This window comes from Triticum dicoccoides, unplaced genomic scaffold (genome assembly GCF_002162155.2).
Source record: "Triticum dicoccoides isolate Atlit2015 ecotype Zavitan unplaced genomic scaffold, WEW_v2.0 scaffold105201, whole genome shotgun sequence".
Taxonomy (NCBI): domain Eukaryota; kingdom Viridiplantae; phylum Streptophyta; class Magnoliopsida; order Poales; family Poaceae; genus Triticum; species Triticum dicoccoides.
The window spans coordinates 129,558-142,351 of record NW_021172190.1 but is presented as its reverse complement, the minus strand read 5'-3'; the positions used below and the strand labels follow the sequence as shown (position 1 = coordinate 142,351).

General features: G+C 42.5%; 1 protein-coding gene across 2 annotated transcripts in view; it reads right to left on the bottom strand.

Moving 5' to 3' along the window:
* Window positions 1-10,146: 10,146 nt before the first annotated feature.
* Window positions 10,147-12,794, bottom strand: part of LOC119342796 — a 4,065-nt gene continuing 1,417 nt past the window's right edge. Inside the window, exons 1-4 of one of the 2 annotated variants that reach the window (XM_037614165.1) lie at window positions 12,716-12,788; window positions 11,625-11,696; window positions 10,688-10,797; window positions 10,147-10,581 (exon numbers count right to left, since the gene is read on the bottom strand). In XM_037614165.1, coding sequence (XP_037470062.1) covers window positions 10,467-10,581; window positions 10,688-10,797; window positions 11,625-11,696; window positions 12,716-12,754 — 336 coding nt within the window. In that variant the 5' untranslated portion in view covers window positions 12,755-12,788 and the 3' untranslated portion in view covers window positions 10,147-10,466. Of the gene's footprint in view, window positions 10,582-10,687; window positions 10,798-11,624; window positions 11,697-12,715; window positions 12,789-12,794 lie in introns of those variants that run through there. The other variant, XM_037614164.1, reaches the window with a different exon arrangement.

Below are 12,794 nucleotides of genomic sequence, written 5' to 3'. Positions count from 1 at the left end.
GATTTTGGCTTTGGGTTTAGGTCATTTGTGGATGTGAGAAAGTAGCTGAGGGTTTTGGAGCATATCACTAAGCACATGAAGCAAGAGGCTCATTAAGCAACACCTCATCCCTCCTTGATAGTATTGGCTTTTCCTATAGACTCAATGTGATCTTGGATCACTAAAATATAAAATGAAGAGTCTTGAGCTTTTGAGCTTGAGCCAATCCTTTGTCCTTAGTATTTTGAGGGATCCACTTTCATCATCCATGCCATGTGATTCATTGAGCTTTCCTGAAATAATAGTCTTGGAATAGCATTAGCTCAATGAGCTATATGTTGTTATGAATTACCAAAACCACCTAGGGATAGTTGCACTTTCAACTTTGTTTGAGAAACAAAAGTACCTTCCTTAGTTTGCTTGATTTGCAACCCAAGAAAGAATTTGAGTTCACTCATCATAGACATCTCAAACTTCTCCAACATTAGCTTCCCAAACTTTTCACTAAAATGAGGGTTAGTTGAACCAAATATAATATCATCAACATAAATTTGGCACACAAAGAGTTCTCCATTAACCCTTTTAGTAAAAAGAGTAGAATCAATTTTCCCAATTTCAAAGCCTTTTTCAATAAGGAACTTGGTCAAGCATTTATACCACGCTCTAGGAGCTTGTTTGAGACCATAAAGGGCTTTGTGGAGTTTGTAAACATGATTTGGTTTCTTAGGATTGACGAAGCCGGGAGGTTGCTTAACATAAACTTCCTCCTCTACTTCACCATTTAGAAAAGCACTTTTAATGTCCATTTGGTACATGGTGATTAGCATAGGAAAGTAAGATGCGAATGGACTCAAGTCTAGCCACGGGAGCATAAGTCTCACCATAGTCCATACCTTCGACTTGTGTGTAGCCTTGGGCGACGAGACGTGCTTTGTTGTGAACTACTTATCCATCTTCATCTTGCTTGTTGCGAAACACCCATTTGGTACCGATGATGTTGTGGTTGTTGTCGGGCTTCTCAACCAATGTCCAAACTTTGTTCCTCTCAAAGTTGTGTAAATCTTCATGCATAGCATTTATCCAATCCGGATCTTCCAATGCTTCTTCGACCTTCATAGGTTCAATGCTCGAGATGAAAGAATAGTTTTCACAAAAGTTAGCTAAACGAGTTTTAGAGCGAGTGATTCTCCCGGTTTGAATATCATTGTAGATTTGCTCGACGGGATGGTCTTTAGCAATTCTTGCTCGAACTCGTGAAAGCTTTTGCTTGGATCTTGCTTGAACTTCTTCTTCATCTTGTTCTTCTTCTTGGCCTTCTTCATTGTTGGCGTTGTCGTTCTCTTGTCGTGGTGAAGGAGGTTGTTGACGTTCATCTTGATGCACTTCCTCGTTTTCTTCATCTTGGTGTGTCCCACTTGTGGATGCTTCCGTATCAACTCTTGGTTCACCTTGTCGTGAAGTAGAAGCTTCCACTTGGACGGACGAGGTACTCTCCTTCACCTCCGTTGGACGGACCTTGCCAGTAGACAAGTCTTGGATTGCTTCCGAAGGATCTTTGTCTCCTACATCAATTGGCAATTGCTCTACTTGCGAGCCGTTAGATTCATCAAACTTCACATCTACCATCTCTTCAACCTTTCGGGTGAAATTGTTGTAGACACGGTAAGTGTGAGAGTTTGAGCCATAACCTAGTAGGAAACCTTCATGAGACTTAGGAGCAAATTTAGAACGACGATGCTTATCAAGAATGTAGCACTTTGAGCTGAATACTCGAAAGTATCCAACTTGGGGTTTGTTACCGGTGAGGCGCTCGTATGCCGTCTTGCCGAGTAGCTTGTGAAGATACAAGCGATTTGTTGCATGACAAGCTGTCTCAACCGCTTCTGCCCAAAAGTGCTTCGGTGTCTTGTACTCATCAAGCATCGTTCTCACCATTTCGATGAGCGTTCGGTTCTTCCTCTCAACAACTCCATTTTGTTAAGGTGTGTACGTAGCCGAGAACTCGTGTGAAATCCCTTCTTCGTCAAGAAAGGTGTCCACATTTGCGTTCTTGAACTCTGTTCCGTTGTCGCTGTGAACCTTCTTGATCTTCACTTCAAATTGGTTTTGGGCCTTCCTAGCGAAGTTTTTGAAGATCTTTTGGACCTGCGATTTATCATCGAGAAAGAACACCCACATAAATCTTGAAAAATCTTCAACTATAACTAGACCAAAAGAATTTCCTCCGAGACTCTTGTAAGAGTTGGGACCAAAAAGATCCATGTGAAGTAGCTCGAGTAGCCTCTTTGTGGTCATGATGTTCTTTACGGGATGCCTTCCTCCAACCTGTTTACCTGCTTGACAAGCACTGCAAACTCTATCCTTATCAAATATGACATCGTTAACACCAAGGATATGATTCCCTTTAATAAGCTTGTCAAGGTTTCGCATACCAACATGACCTAATCATCTATGCCATAACCAACCTTTTGAGGATTTCGCAATGAAGCAAGTTTTAGGTTGAGCCTTTTTAGTGAAATCAACAATGTAAAGATCACCTCTACGTATACCGGTAAAGACCATTTTATGATTGTCTCGATGAAACACTTGGCAATCTACTTCAGTAAATAGGACATTGAAACCAAAATCAGCAAGTCTAGATACTGAAAGTAGGTTGTAACCAAGAGATTCAACGAGCATAACATTTTGTATGGAGCTATCATGTGATATGGCCACCTTACCGAGGCCAACCACCTTACCCTTTGAGTTGTCACCGAAAGTGACATACTTTCGAGGACCATCGTTCTCAGCAAGCTCACGAAACATGTCTTTATCTCCGGCCATGTGATCGGTACATCCACTATCAAGAACCCATTCCTTTCCTCCTGACATATATCCCCGGAGATTTGCCATAAGACCAAAATGTCTCATTGCATCATCAAGATCGAAGTCACTATCATCATCCTCATCATAGTATCCATGTTCAACATCATCATGTGGTGGATCAAATCCTAGAGAGGGTGATTCGTTAGAGTGAGTTTGAAAATGATCTTGTCTATGAATTTTTATAGCTTCGGAAATAATATCACTAATAATTCCAACATCTCCTTTGGCACGCATAAGGTTTGTAAGTTCAAATAGACGATCACCAAACATAGGATCACTAGTATTCATCTTACTCAAAGCAATAGACTTATGGAGAATTTCATATAGATTTTTCAAGGAATAATTTGGAAATCGTTCCTCAAGAAATTTCCATATAGTGTAGGCACACTCAAGAGTAGGCAAGTTTATAATCAAGTTTCTAGGCAAGCCTCTAGTGATAAGATTAATAGTTCTAAAATTCCTAATCATGTCAATTGACTCATCAAGGGTAGGATGCATAGGATCAACATGAGGTGCACAAGGGCTAGCAATATACTTGTTCAAATGATATTGATTGAAAAGCACAAGCATCTCATTTTTCCACTCATGAAAATACTCCCCATCAAGAATAGGCACTCTATGTCTAAGACTCCCCAAAGTAGACTCATCCATCTTCTTCCAATGGTGATTAAACCAAGGCAATGGATACCAATGCTCTGATACCACTTGTAGGACCTTGAGAAGAGGTGTCTAGAGGGGGGTGATTAGACACTAAGTACCAAAGTTGCAGTTTTTAAGCTCTTTAAGTTTAAGTGGAGTTTAGGCACAAGTTTAACATTCACAACACATAACAAGCAAGCATGCAAAGAGTATATGAGCAGCGGAAAGTAAAGCATGCAACTTGCAAGAATGTAAAGGGAAGGGTTTTGGAGGATTCAAACGCAATTGGAGACACGAATGTTTTTTGGCGTGGTTCCGATAGGTGGTGCTATCGTACATCCACGTTGATGGAGACTTCAACCCATGAAGGGTAACGGTTGCGCGAGTCCACGGAGGGCTCCACCCACAAAGGGTCCACGAAGAAGCAACCTTGTCTATCCCACCATAACCGTCGCCCACGAAGGACTTGCCTCACTAGCGGTAGATCTTCACGAAGTAGGCGATCTCCTTGCCCTTACAAACTCCTTGGTTCAACTCCACAATCTTGTCGGAGGCTCCCAAGTGACACCTAGCCAATCTAGGAGACACCACTCTCCAAGAAGTAACAAATGGTGCGTTGATGATGAACTCCTTGCTCTTATGCTTCAAATGATAGTCTCCCCAACACTCAACTCTCTCTCATAGGATTTGGATTTGGTGGAAAGAAGATTTGAGTGGAAAGCAACTTGGGAAAGGCTAGAGATCAAGATTCATATGGTAGGAATGGAATATCTTGGCCTCAACACATGAGTAGGTAGTTCTCTCTCAGAGATAGGATGTTGGAAGTGTAGGTTCGTTCTGATGGCTCTCTCCACGAATGAAGAGGAGGTGGAGGGGTATATATAGCCTCCACACAAAATCTAACCGTTACACACAATTTACCAAACTCGGTGGGACCGAATCAACAAACTTGGTCAGACCGATTTAGTAAACCTAGTGACCGTTAGGGTTTTCGGTGGGACCGACATGCAACTCGATAGGACCGATATGGTTAGGGTTAGGGCATAATGTAATCTCGGTGAGACCGATTACACAAACTCGGTGAGACCGATTTTGGTAATTAGCTAACCAGAGAGTTGGTCAGGCAAACTCGGTTGGACCGATTACTCAAACTCGGTGGGACCGATTTTGGTAATGAGTCAACTAGGAAGTTTGCATTGTAATCTCGGTAGTACCGATTGCTCAAACTCGGTGAGACCGATTTTGATAATGGACATACCCAGAGAGATTACAATCCCATCTCGGTGAGACCGAGATCCCTATCGGTGAGACCGATTTGCCTAGGGTTTGTGGCAGTGGCTATGTCATCTGAACTCGGTGGCGCCGGATAGAAAGAATCGGTGGGGCCGAGTTTGACTTTAGGTTTAGGACATATGTGTGGAAATGGGAAAGTAGTTGAGGGTTTTTGGAGCATATCACTAAGCACTGTGGAGCAAGAAACTCATTAAGCAACACCTCATCCCTCCTTGATAGTATTGGCTTTGCCTATAGACTCAATGTGATGTTGGATCACTAAAATATAAAAGAAGAGTCTTGAGCTTGAAGCTTTAGCCAATCCTTTGTCCTTAGCATCTGGAAGGAGTTCCCACATCCTTTAGTCCATGCCACTCCAATGTTGAACTTGTCTGAAATATACTAGATAAAAGTGTTAGTCCAACAAGAGATATGTTGACATTAATTACCAAAACCACCTAGGGAGCACTTGTGCTTTCAACGTGTACGTGATGATTCCACCCAAACCTTTCCAAATAGGACCCCTCTTAATAGTACGGCTTTCCTATGACTCAAATCCACCGAAAATAAACGAAGAGAAACGCCGTCTTCAATAGTCTTCGAGGGGCACCAAATCGTCTTGTGCCTAGTGATGAAATGTCTGAAATACTCAATGCACACGATTAGTCCACAAAAGCATGGTCATCAATCACCAAAACAACTAAGGGATAAATATGCCCTTACACCATCGTATAGTTACAATGTCATGAGGCTGTAACAGCCAAACATGTCTACCAGGTGCTAGATTTAAGGAATACTTAGCTAGACTATCTGCCTCTACATTCGAATTTCTTCTTTCATAAATGAAATTACAAGAGTTAAAACCATCCATACTAGATCTTATTTCTTTGATAATAGTTGCATGTTATCCACCTATGCCTTGAGCAATATCTCCTACAACCACCTCAAAGTCCAAAGAAATGATGATATTGGGTAGAAGGAGGTCTAGCGCCAGTGCTAGGGCCTTCCGGCAAGCAAGGACCTTAAGCACTTGAGCATCAACACTTCCGGCGAAGGTGACACAGGAAGATCCCACAGTGGCCATTTGAATCTCTGCACACCATCGCAACAACTCCCATATCTTCACGCCGTGACACCGCACCCCGAAGCAGGGGGTATCCATGCATGGCGACGAATTCTTATTGATGTGGCCCTCACCAGATTTGGCTTACATTTAGCCAAAGTATCTAACTCGGATGTATTTCCTGACAAAGCCGTGAGTAGCTTGTGGTGATTGAAATTCATGCTCATAGACAGCTTTTCTTCGCGCATACCGTATTGACCACAAAGTCACCACCATTTAGCGCTTAAGGTGCGATGTATAGGGTGCCCACTACTTCCTCGCTAGGTCCTAAGTGGACTGTCGGCCCATGTTGCGTCTCCACCAGACTTGGGAATGTTCCCTCCGGTTTTCATGGATTGCTTTTTAGTTTACTTTTTATTGTGTTATCTTCTGTTTGTTTGTTCATTCTTCATGTTTATTCTTCTTTCCTTTTTAGTTTATTTTTCAAATTCATGAACTTTTCTTAAATACACATTTTTTTCAAATTTGTGAGCTTTCTAAATTCATGTTTTGAATTCATACACTTTCTTAAATTCTTGTTTTTTTTTCAAATTTCAACAACTTTTTTCAAATCCATGAACACTTTTCAAGTTCGTGATTTTTTATCAAACCCGTGAGTTTTTTTAAATAAGTCAATTGGTCAAGGGCCAATCTATCAACGGGTAGGTCAATTGGTCAAACGATCGACTTTCAATAATAAACTTTTTTTAGGGTTAACTTCTTTTTGTTGAGAATCATTCAATTAATCAACTGAGCGAGTGGACGACGCGAGCGAGCGAGCAGACATGTTGCTGGGTCGGCCCACGCGAGTAGGGGTGGAAATGCCAGTTGGCTAGCGAGCGTGCACTGACTTGGAGCTCTCACGTGAGGGTTCCCTGCCGTGGCGGAAAACCCTATTCGCCGCTCGGTGCGTCGAACAGTCGATGCAACGCAGAGTCGAAAATCCTTAGCGCTAGAAATGGGTCGGTAAAACAACTAGGCAGCCAATTTTCGGAACCATCTAGAAGGTTCCTTGAACCCTTTTTTTGTTTATTTTACCGGTTTTCCTTTTTTGGGGGGTTTTTCTGCTTTATTTTCTTTGCTTTCTATTTCTTGTTCTTCTTTTCTCTTTTTTCTTTTTCAAGGTTATTTATATTTTTTAAACAAATTTCATGGGGAAAAAATTGTTTTTAAATTTCAAATAATGTTCTTGCTTTTAAAACACGTTCAAAATTTCCAAAATGGTTGTCTTTTCAAAAAATGTTCAGGAACATCAAATAAATTCTTATTTCAAAAAAAGACACGAATGCTTTTGTTGAAAATTTTCACAACATTTCAATAAATGTTCGGCCGTTTAAAAAATGTTCCCATTTTCAAACACTGTTCGGAAATTTCAAATTATGTTCACATTTTCAAAAAATCAGGAGTCTAAAAACAGTTCGGTTTCAAAAAATTTAAAAAAGTCCTTTTTTGAAAAAAATTCAGGAGTTTCAAAATATGTCCGTGGTTTCAAATTTCCCGTTTCAAAAAAATTGTTCCTGATATTGGAAAATATTTCAGTTTTAAAATTCTGTCCGCAAATTTGGAAATTGTTTTCATCTCAGAGATCACTTCGTTTTTTTTTTCAAAAAGAAATTTGCTTTTGAATTCTAGAAATAATTCGGATCTGCATTGCGGGTTGGTTTGTTATGTTTGGCACTGCTATATACCTATATATTCTTATATATTACATACTATGCGTCCATACTCTACGATTTGATAAATACAACATACAATATACAAAACTCAAGTGGTGGTAATTATCACCGGTGGTAGATAAAATTTGTCCTAAAAAACACTCTTCAAATGCACATTTGAAAAATATTGAGGAAGTATTCGAAAAAATGTTGAATAAGTATTTTAAGATGTTGAAAAAAAGTATTAAGAAAATGTTGAAAAAAATATTTTAAAATATTAAAAAAGTATTAAAAATGTTGAACAAGTATTTAAAAAATATTGGATATGTATTAAAAATATTGAATGACATGCACGCCGGCGGATCTTATCCAGCTTCGGGGAGCCAATAAAACATCGCCGGTGCTTGGAAGCGGGATAAGGCGAAGACATGCACGCCGGCGGATCTTACCCAGCTTCGGGGCTCTCCGTGGAGATAACACCCCTACTGCTGCTCTGCGGGGTCTCTGCATGGTTACTAGATCAACAAGTAGCTACAAGAGGCTCCTTGAGCTGTTTGGCGAGAGGAAGAAGAAGGGCAAGGCTAGCTCTCTTCTCCCCTCGATGTGGTGTCTAAAACTCTAAAAGGTCTCCGCTTTGCATGGGTGCCCTGGGGGTTTATATAGGCCTACCCCCCAGGGGTACAATGGTAATCCGGCTGGGCGCGGGCCCTAGCCGTTAGTGTCTACGCTCGCCAGCTTCTCCACCGGCCGCTGGGGCCAGCCTACTGGTGGGCCCTGCTGGCTGCCGGCCTTCTGGTCGACAGGCCGGTCCCAACGCTTGGGGTCTTGTCGGGGGCTGGTTACTGTTTCCTCGCCTCTGGTGACGAGGGCTTGGTCGAGGTAAGCATGGCCACAGTGCCGCCGCCTAGCGGCTTGTTACTGTAGCCTTACCTCGTCTTGTCTCCTTAATGGCGCGCCCTCCTCGAGGGAGAGAGCCAGCCGGCTATTGGGAGTCGGCCATACCCCAGGCCGACTGCCCCCCCCTGGTTGATGGGGCCCGCCGCCCACGGGTCGTACTGACGGCTCGTCGTGGGTGACGTCATGGGCAACATGGCAACAGTGCCGCGCCGGACGGGTGATGGCCGCCCTGTACGGCGCATTGTGTCCACGCGCGTGCCGGGATTCGGGGGTGGCAGGCTTCACTGTAGCCACGCCCCGTCTCGTCGACGTTATGTGGTTGCAGATTCTGAGGGCACGGCCTTGGCCGCCTGCCGAGGGCCGGTCTTCTTGGAGTCAGCCTTCTCGTGGCCGGCTTCTTGGAGCCGGCCCTCTTGTGGCCGGCTTCTTGGAGCCGACCCTCTCGTGGGTTTCTTCATGAGGGTTTTTTAGGACCGGGCCGCCTTCTTGCAGCCGGCCTGAGAGGCAGCCGACTAGGGGAAGGCGGCCCCAAGTCTTGGACGCTTGAGGGCTCGATCGGCCTATAATTTTTTCGAAGAGCCAGGGGGAGCCGGCTGGGCTACCCGTGGTCATTTACTCATTATCACCGGTGGTAGATAAAATTTGTCCTAAAAAACACTCTTCAAATGCACATTTGAAAAATATTGAGGAAGTATTCGAAAAAATGTTGAACAAGTATTTTAAGATGTTGAAAAAAAGTATTAAGAAAATGTTGAAAAAAATATTTTAAAATATTAAAAAAAGTATTAAAAATGTTGAACAAGTATTTAAAAAATATTGGATATGTATTAAAAATATTGAATGAGTATTTGGAAAATATTAAACAAGTATTTAAAAATACAGTTTTGCTAGTTGAACGAGGTTGGACATGCCAGTTGGGGCGCGCTTGGCCCCCACATTTCAAGGGGGCGCCCAACTAGCATGTCCACCCTTGACACTGCACCAAGTTAGCTTGAAAAACGTTTTTATATTATTGGGACGGAGGGAGTAAATAGGAACCAACCTCATGGTGATGCCTAACAAGAAACAACACGAAAAGGGGCTGAAAATTACAAATCTTGGTGCCTGAATCATACGGTTGAGACCTAACAAATTCTCCTCTGGGAGAGAATTAGTAAACCTGTTTTTTTTATCCCCTCTCCCTAGAGCATTATAAGAAAAGTACTATTACCTTTGTCCCAAAAAGTTTGTATTAAATTTGTTTAGGTACGGATGTATCTAAGACGTTCTAGAGCATTATAAGAAAAGTACTATTACCTTTGTCCCAAAAAGTTTGTATTAAATTTATTTAGATACGGATGTATCTAACACTAAAACGTCTCTAGATACATCCGTATCAAGACAAATCTTACAAAACAAGCATTTTGAGATGAAGGGAGTAAAAGATTGGAACATCTGGAACCTCTCTAGAGCATTAAGAAAAAGAAAGTAAGAAGATGGCAAAATGTAGAACAAACTTGCCAGCGTTCTCATTTGGTAGATGGCTCACAGTGATCATTTATTTATTTGAATGATGACGGGAAATGTTGCGCCTTCTAAAGTTGCACTTGTTTCCCCATGTTTTTGAACAGGTTTGTAAGAGTGCGCTAAAACAAGCCCGCCACTTGGTGACAGGAAAAAAGGACAGGGCAGTCATGAAGTGAAAGGATCTGTACACGAGTAGCCTGCCCCCCTGGTGGAGGGAAAAACACAAGGCAGTCATGAAAGTGAGCACTTCTGAGTAGATTGCAATCACTTCGATCCAGAAGCACTAAACAGGAGCCCAACAATGCACGTCAGTGACCTTGCAAGCATGTTCCCTTCAAGCTACAGTTTCATGCATAATCTACTCGAATAGATAGATAGGTAGAGATATAATAACATGATACCATGTCACACAATATCACCGCGTACGATAGCATAGTGCTAGCTAGCCAAACTGCAGGGGTCATAATTAAACATAAAACAAGCTGGGCGGCCATCTTTGGTTCTCATTTTTCCACCTCGGCTTCACACGTTTTCCTTGGTAACGGCCTGGGCTAGGCTTCTAGCCCACTGCCAGAGAAAGCAGTAGCAGCAGCCACATACACAACTGTCACCTTGAAAGATCCATAGACCAAACTCTTCAACGCACGGTCGATGGATATCATGCGCCTGCAGGTAGAGAGAGGTAGGACAAATGAGATTATATGTACCGAAACCTGTCAAACAAACAAACAGGAAAATAAGGAAGAAATTGGGCCTCCGATATTCTACGTACTGCTGAAAGACACTTGGTTTCTTCTTTTTTTGAAGCTCGTCCAACCTCTTTAGCGTCTCATTGAACCCCGCCCAGCAGTCATCCTCTTTCTTCTGGATGTTGCGAGCATGCTGGATTGATACACATGGACAATGGTCAGTGTGCTTGCTTTGCATCATCAATCATCAAGTAAGCGCTGACCAGGATTGTTAAATAATCACTCCGTCCGGAATTACTTGTCGGAGATATGAATGTATCTGGACATATTTTAGTTCTAGATACATCCATTTTTATTCATATCTCTGCGACAAGTAATTCTGGACGGAGGGACTACGTAATTAAGAAGGATACTGTGTTGTCTGCCAGTTAAGTGAGGTTCGGTACATGCAGAATGCATGGTGCATGGTTATCATCTAGTCACAGAATCATACTTGCCGTATATATGGACAAATGAAGTCACAGAATCATACTCCCTCCGTCCCGAATTACTTGACTTAGATTTGTCTATACACGGATGTATCTAGACACGTTTTAGTGTGAGATACATCCGTATCTAGAAAAATCTGAGACAAGTAATTTGGGACGGAGGAAATACTAGCTAGGGAGTGCATCAAGCAGAAGATATCAAAGCCGCAGCAGCATCCATCTTATGTGTTGCAACTAATTACAGTGTATGCGAAAGGGACGAGCAAAAAGGTCATCATGCTGGCATCTTCATCCAGGAAAAATAAGTTTGCTTAAAGATATGATTCGCATGCAGTCCTGTTGCCAGTAAGTCAGGATGTACAACAGCTTCAGGTCAGATTAAACAAGCTCTAGTACATATGACGATGCTAAGTAAGTAATTTAGCTCTTGTTTATAGTCTAGTGGCTGCACAGAATTCAATTATCGCAGGCTACATCCTTGATGTCGGCAGATAAATCATGAGATAAAAGATGTCAATTTTGGTTTAGATACCTCGCCGGAGAGCTGGCGGGAGCGCATGAGGCTGCCTGGCTCGAGGAGGTGTCGCTCCGCCACCTGCGATCGCTGGAGCAGGCCAGCAAGGATGAGTAAACAGTCATTCTCGGATCAAACAGGAAAATAAGTTGCTTAAATGATAAGCACCAGTAGGTCAGGATGGGCAGTTTTTTTTTTTTTGTTGTTGATAAAAGAGAGGTGGCCTCCCTATTTCCAGTAACAGAAACCACCGAGTCTTTCTTACTCCCTCTGTTCACTTTTATAAGACCTTGAAGACATTTCAGACAATGTATAAAACAACCCATTTTGAGTTGTCTGAAATGGCTTACAAAAGTGAACGGAGGGAGCACATGATATAGACTACAAAGAACAAAACACACACACACACACACACACACACACACGCATGCACGCACGCACACACGGACGCACGGACGCACGCATGATCCACCTGAAACATGAGAAGGAGATGCCTCCCTCCCTCCCCTGCACGATCACCTAAGGTTTGGCCGGACACACAGCCCAAACAAGCAACCAGTTTTATCATATCAAGTATACCAAACTTCAGTAGACGCAAATATCATATTACAGACTTGGAACACAGGAACAAAGAAGGGGGGAAGGAAACATGCATCAGGATGGTCAGGTTAAGTAATCTTGCTTTGTTTCTAGTAGATGTTGCTGTTTCGGTTGCACAGAATTCGATTATGGCTGGCTACATCGAGTCTTGATGCTGTAATCATGATGAGAAAAATTAAAGATGTCAATTTCTAGTAGATGTTGCTGTTTCGGTTGCACAGAATTCGATTATGGCTGGCTACATCGAATCTTGATGCCGTAATCATGATGAGAAAAATTAAAGATGTCAATTTCTAGTAGATGTTGCTGTTTCGGTTGCACAGAATTCGATTATGGCTGGCTACATCGAGTCTTGATGCCGTAATCATGATGAGAAAAATTAAAGATGTCAATTTCTAGTAGATGTTGCTGTTTCGGTTGCACAGAATTCGATTATGGCTGGCTACATCGAGTCTTGATGCCGTAATCATGATGCGAAAAAATAAAGATGTCAATTTTGGGTAAGATACCTCGCCGGAGACCTTGGTGGAGAGCTGGCGGGAGCGCATGAGCCTGCTTGGCGCGAGCAGGCGTCCCTCCTCCGCGACC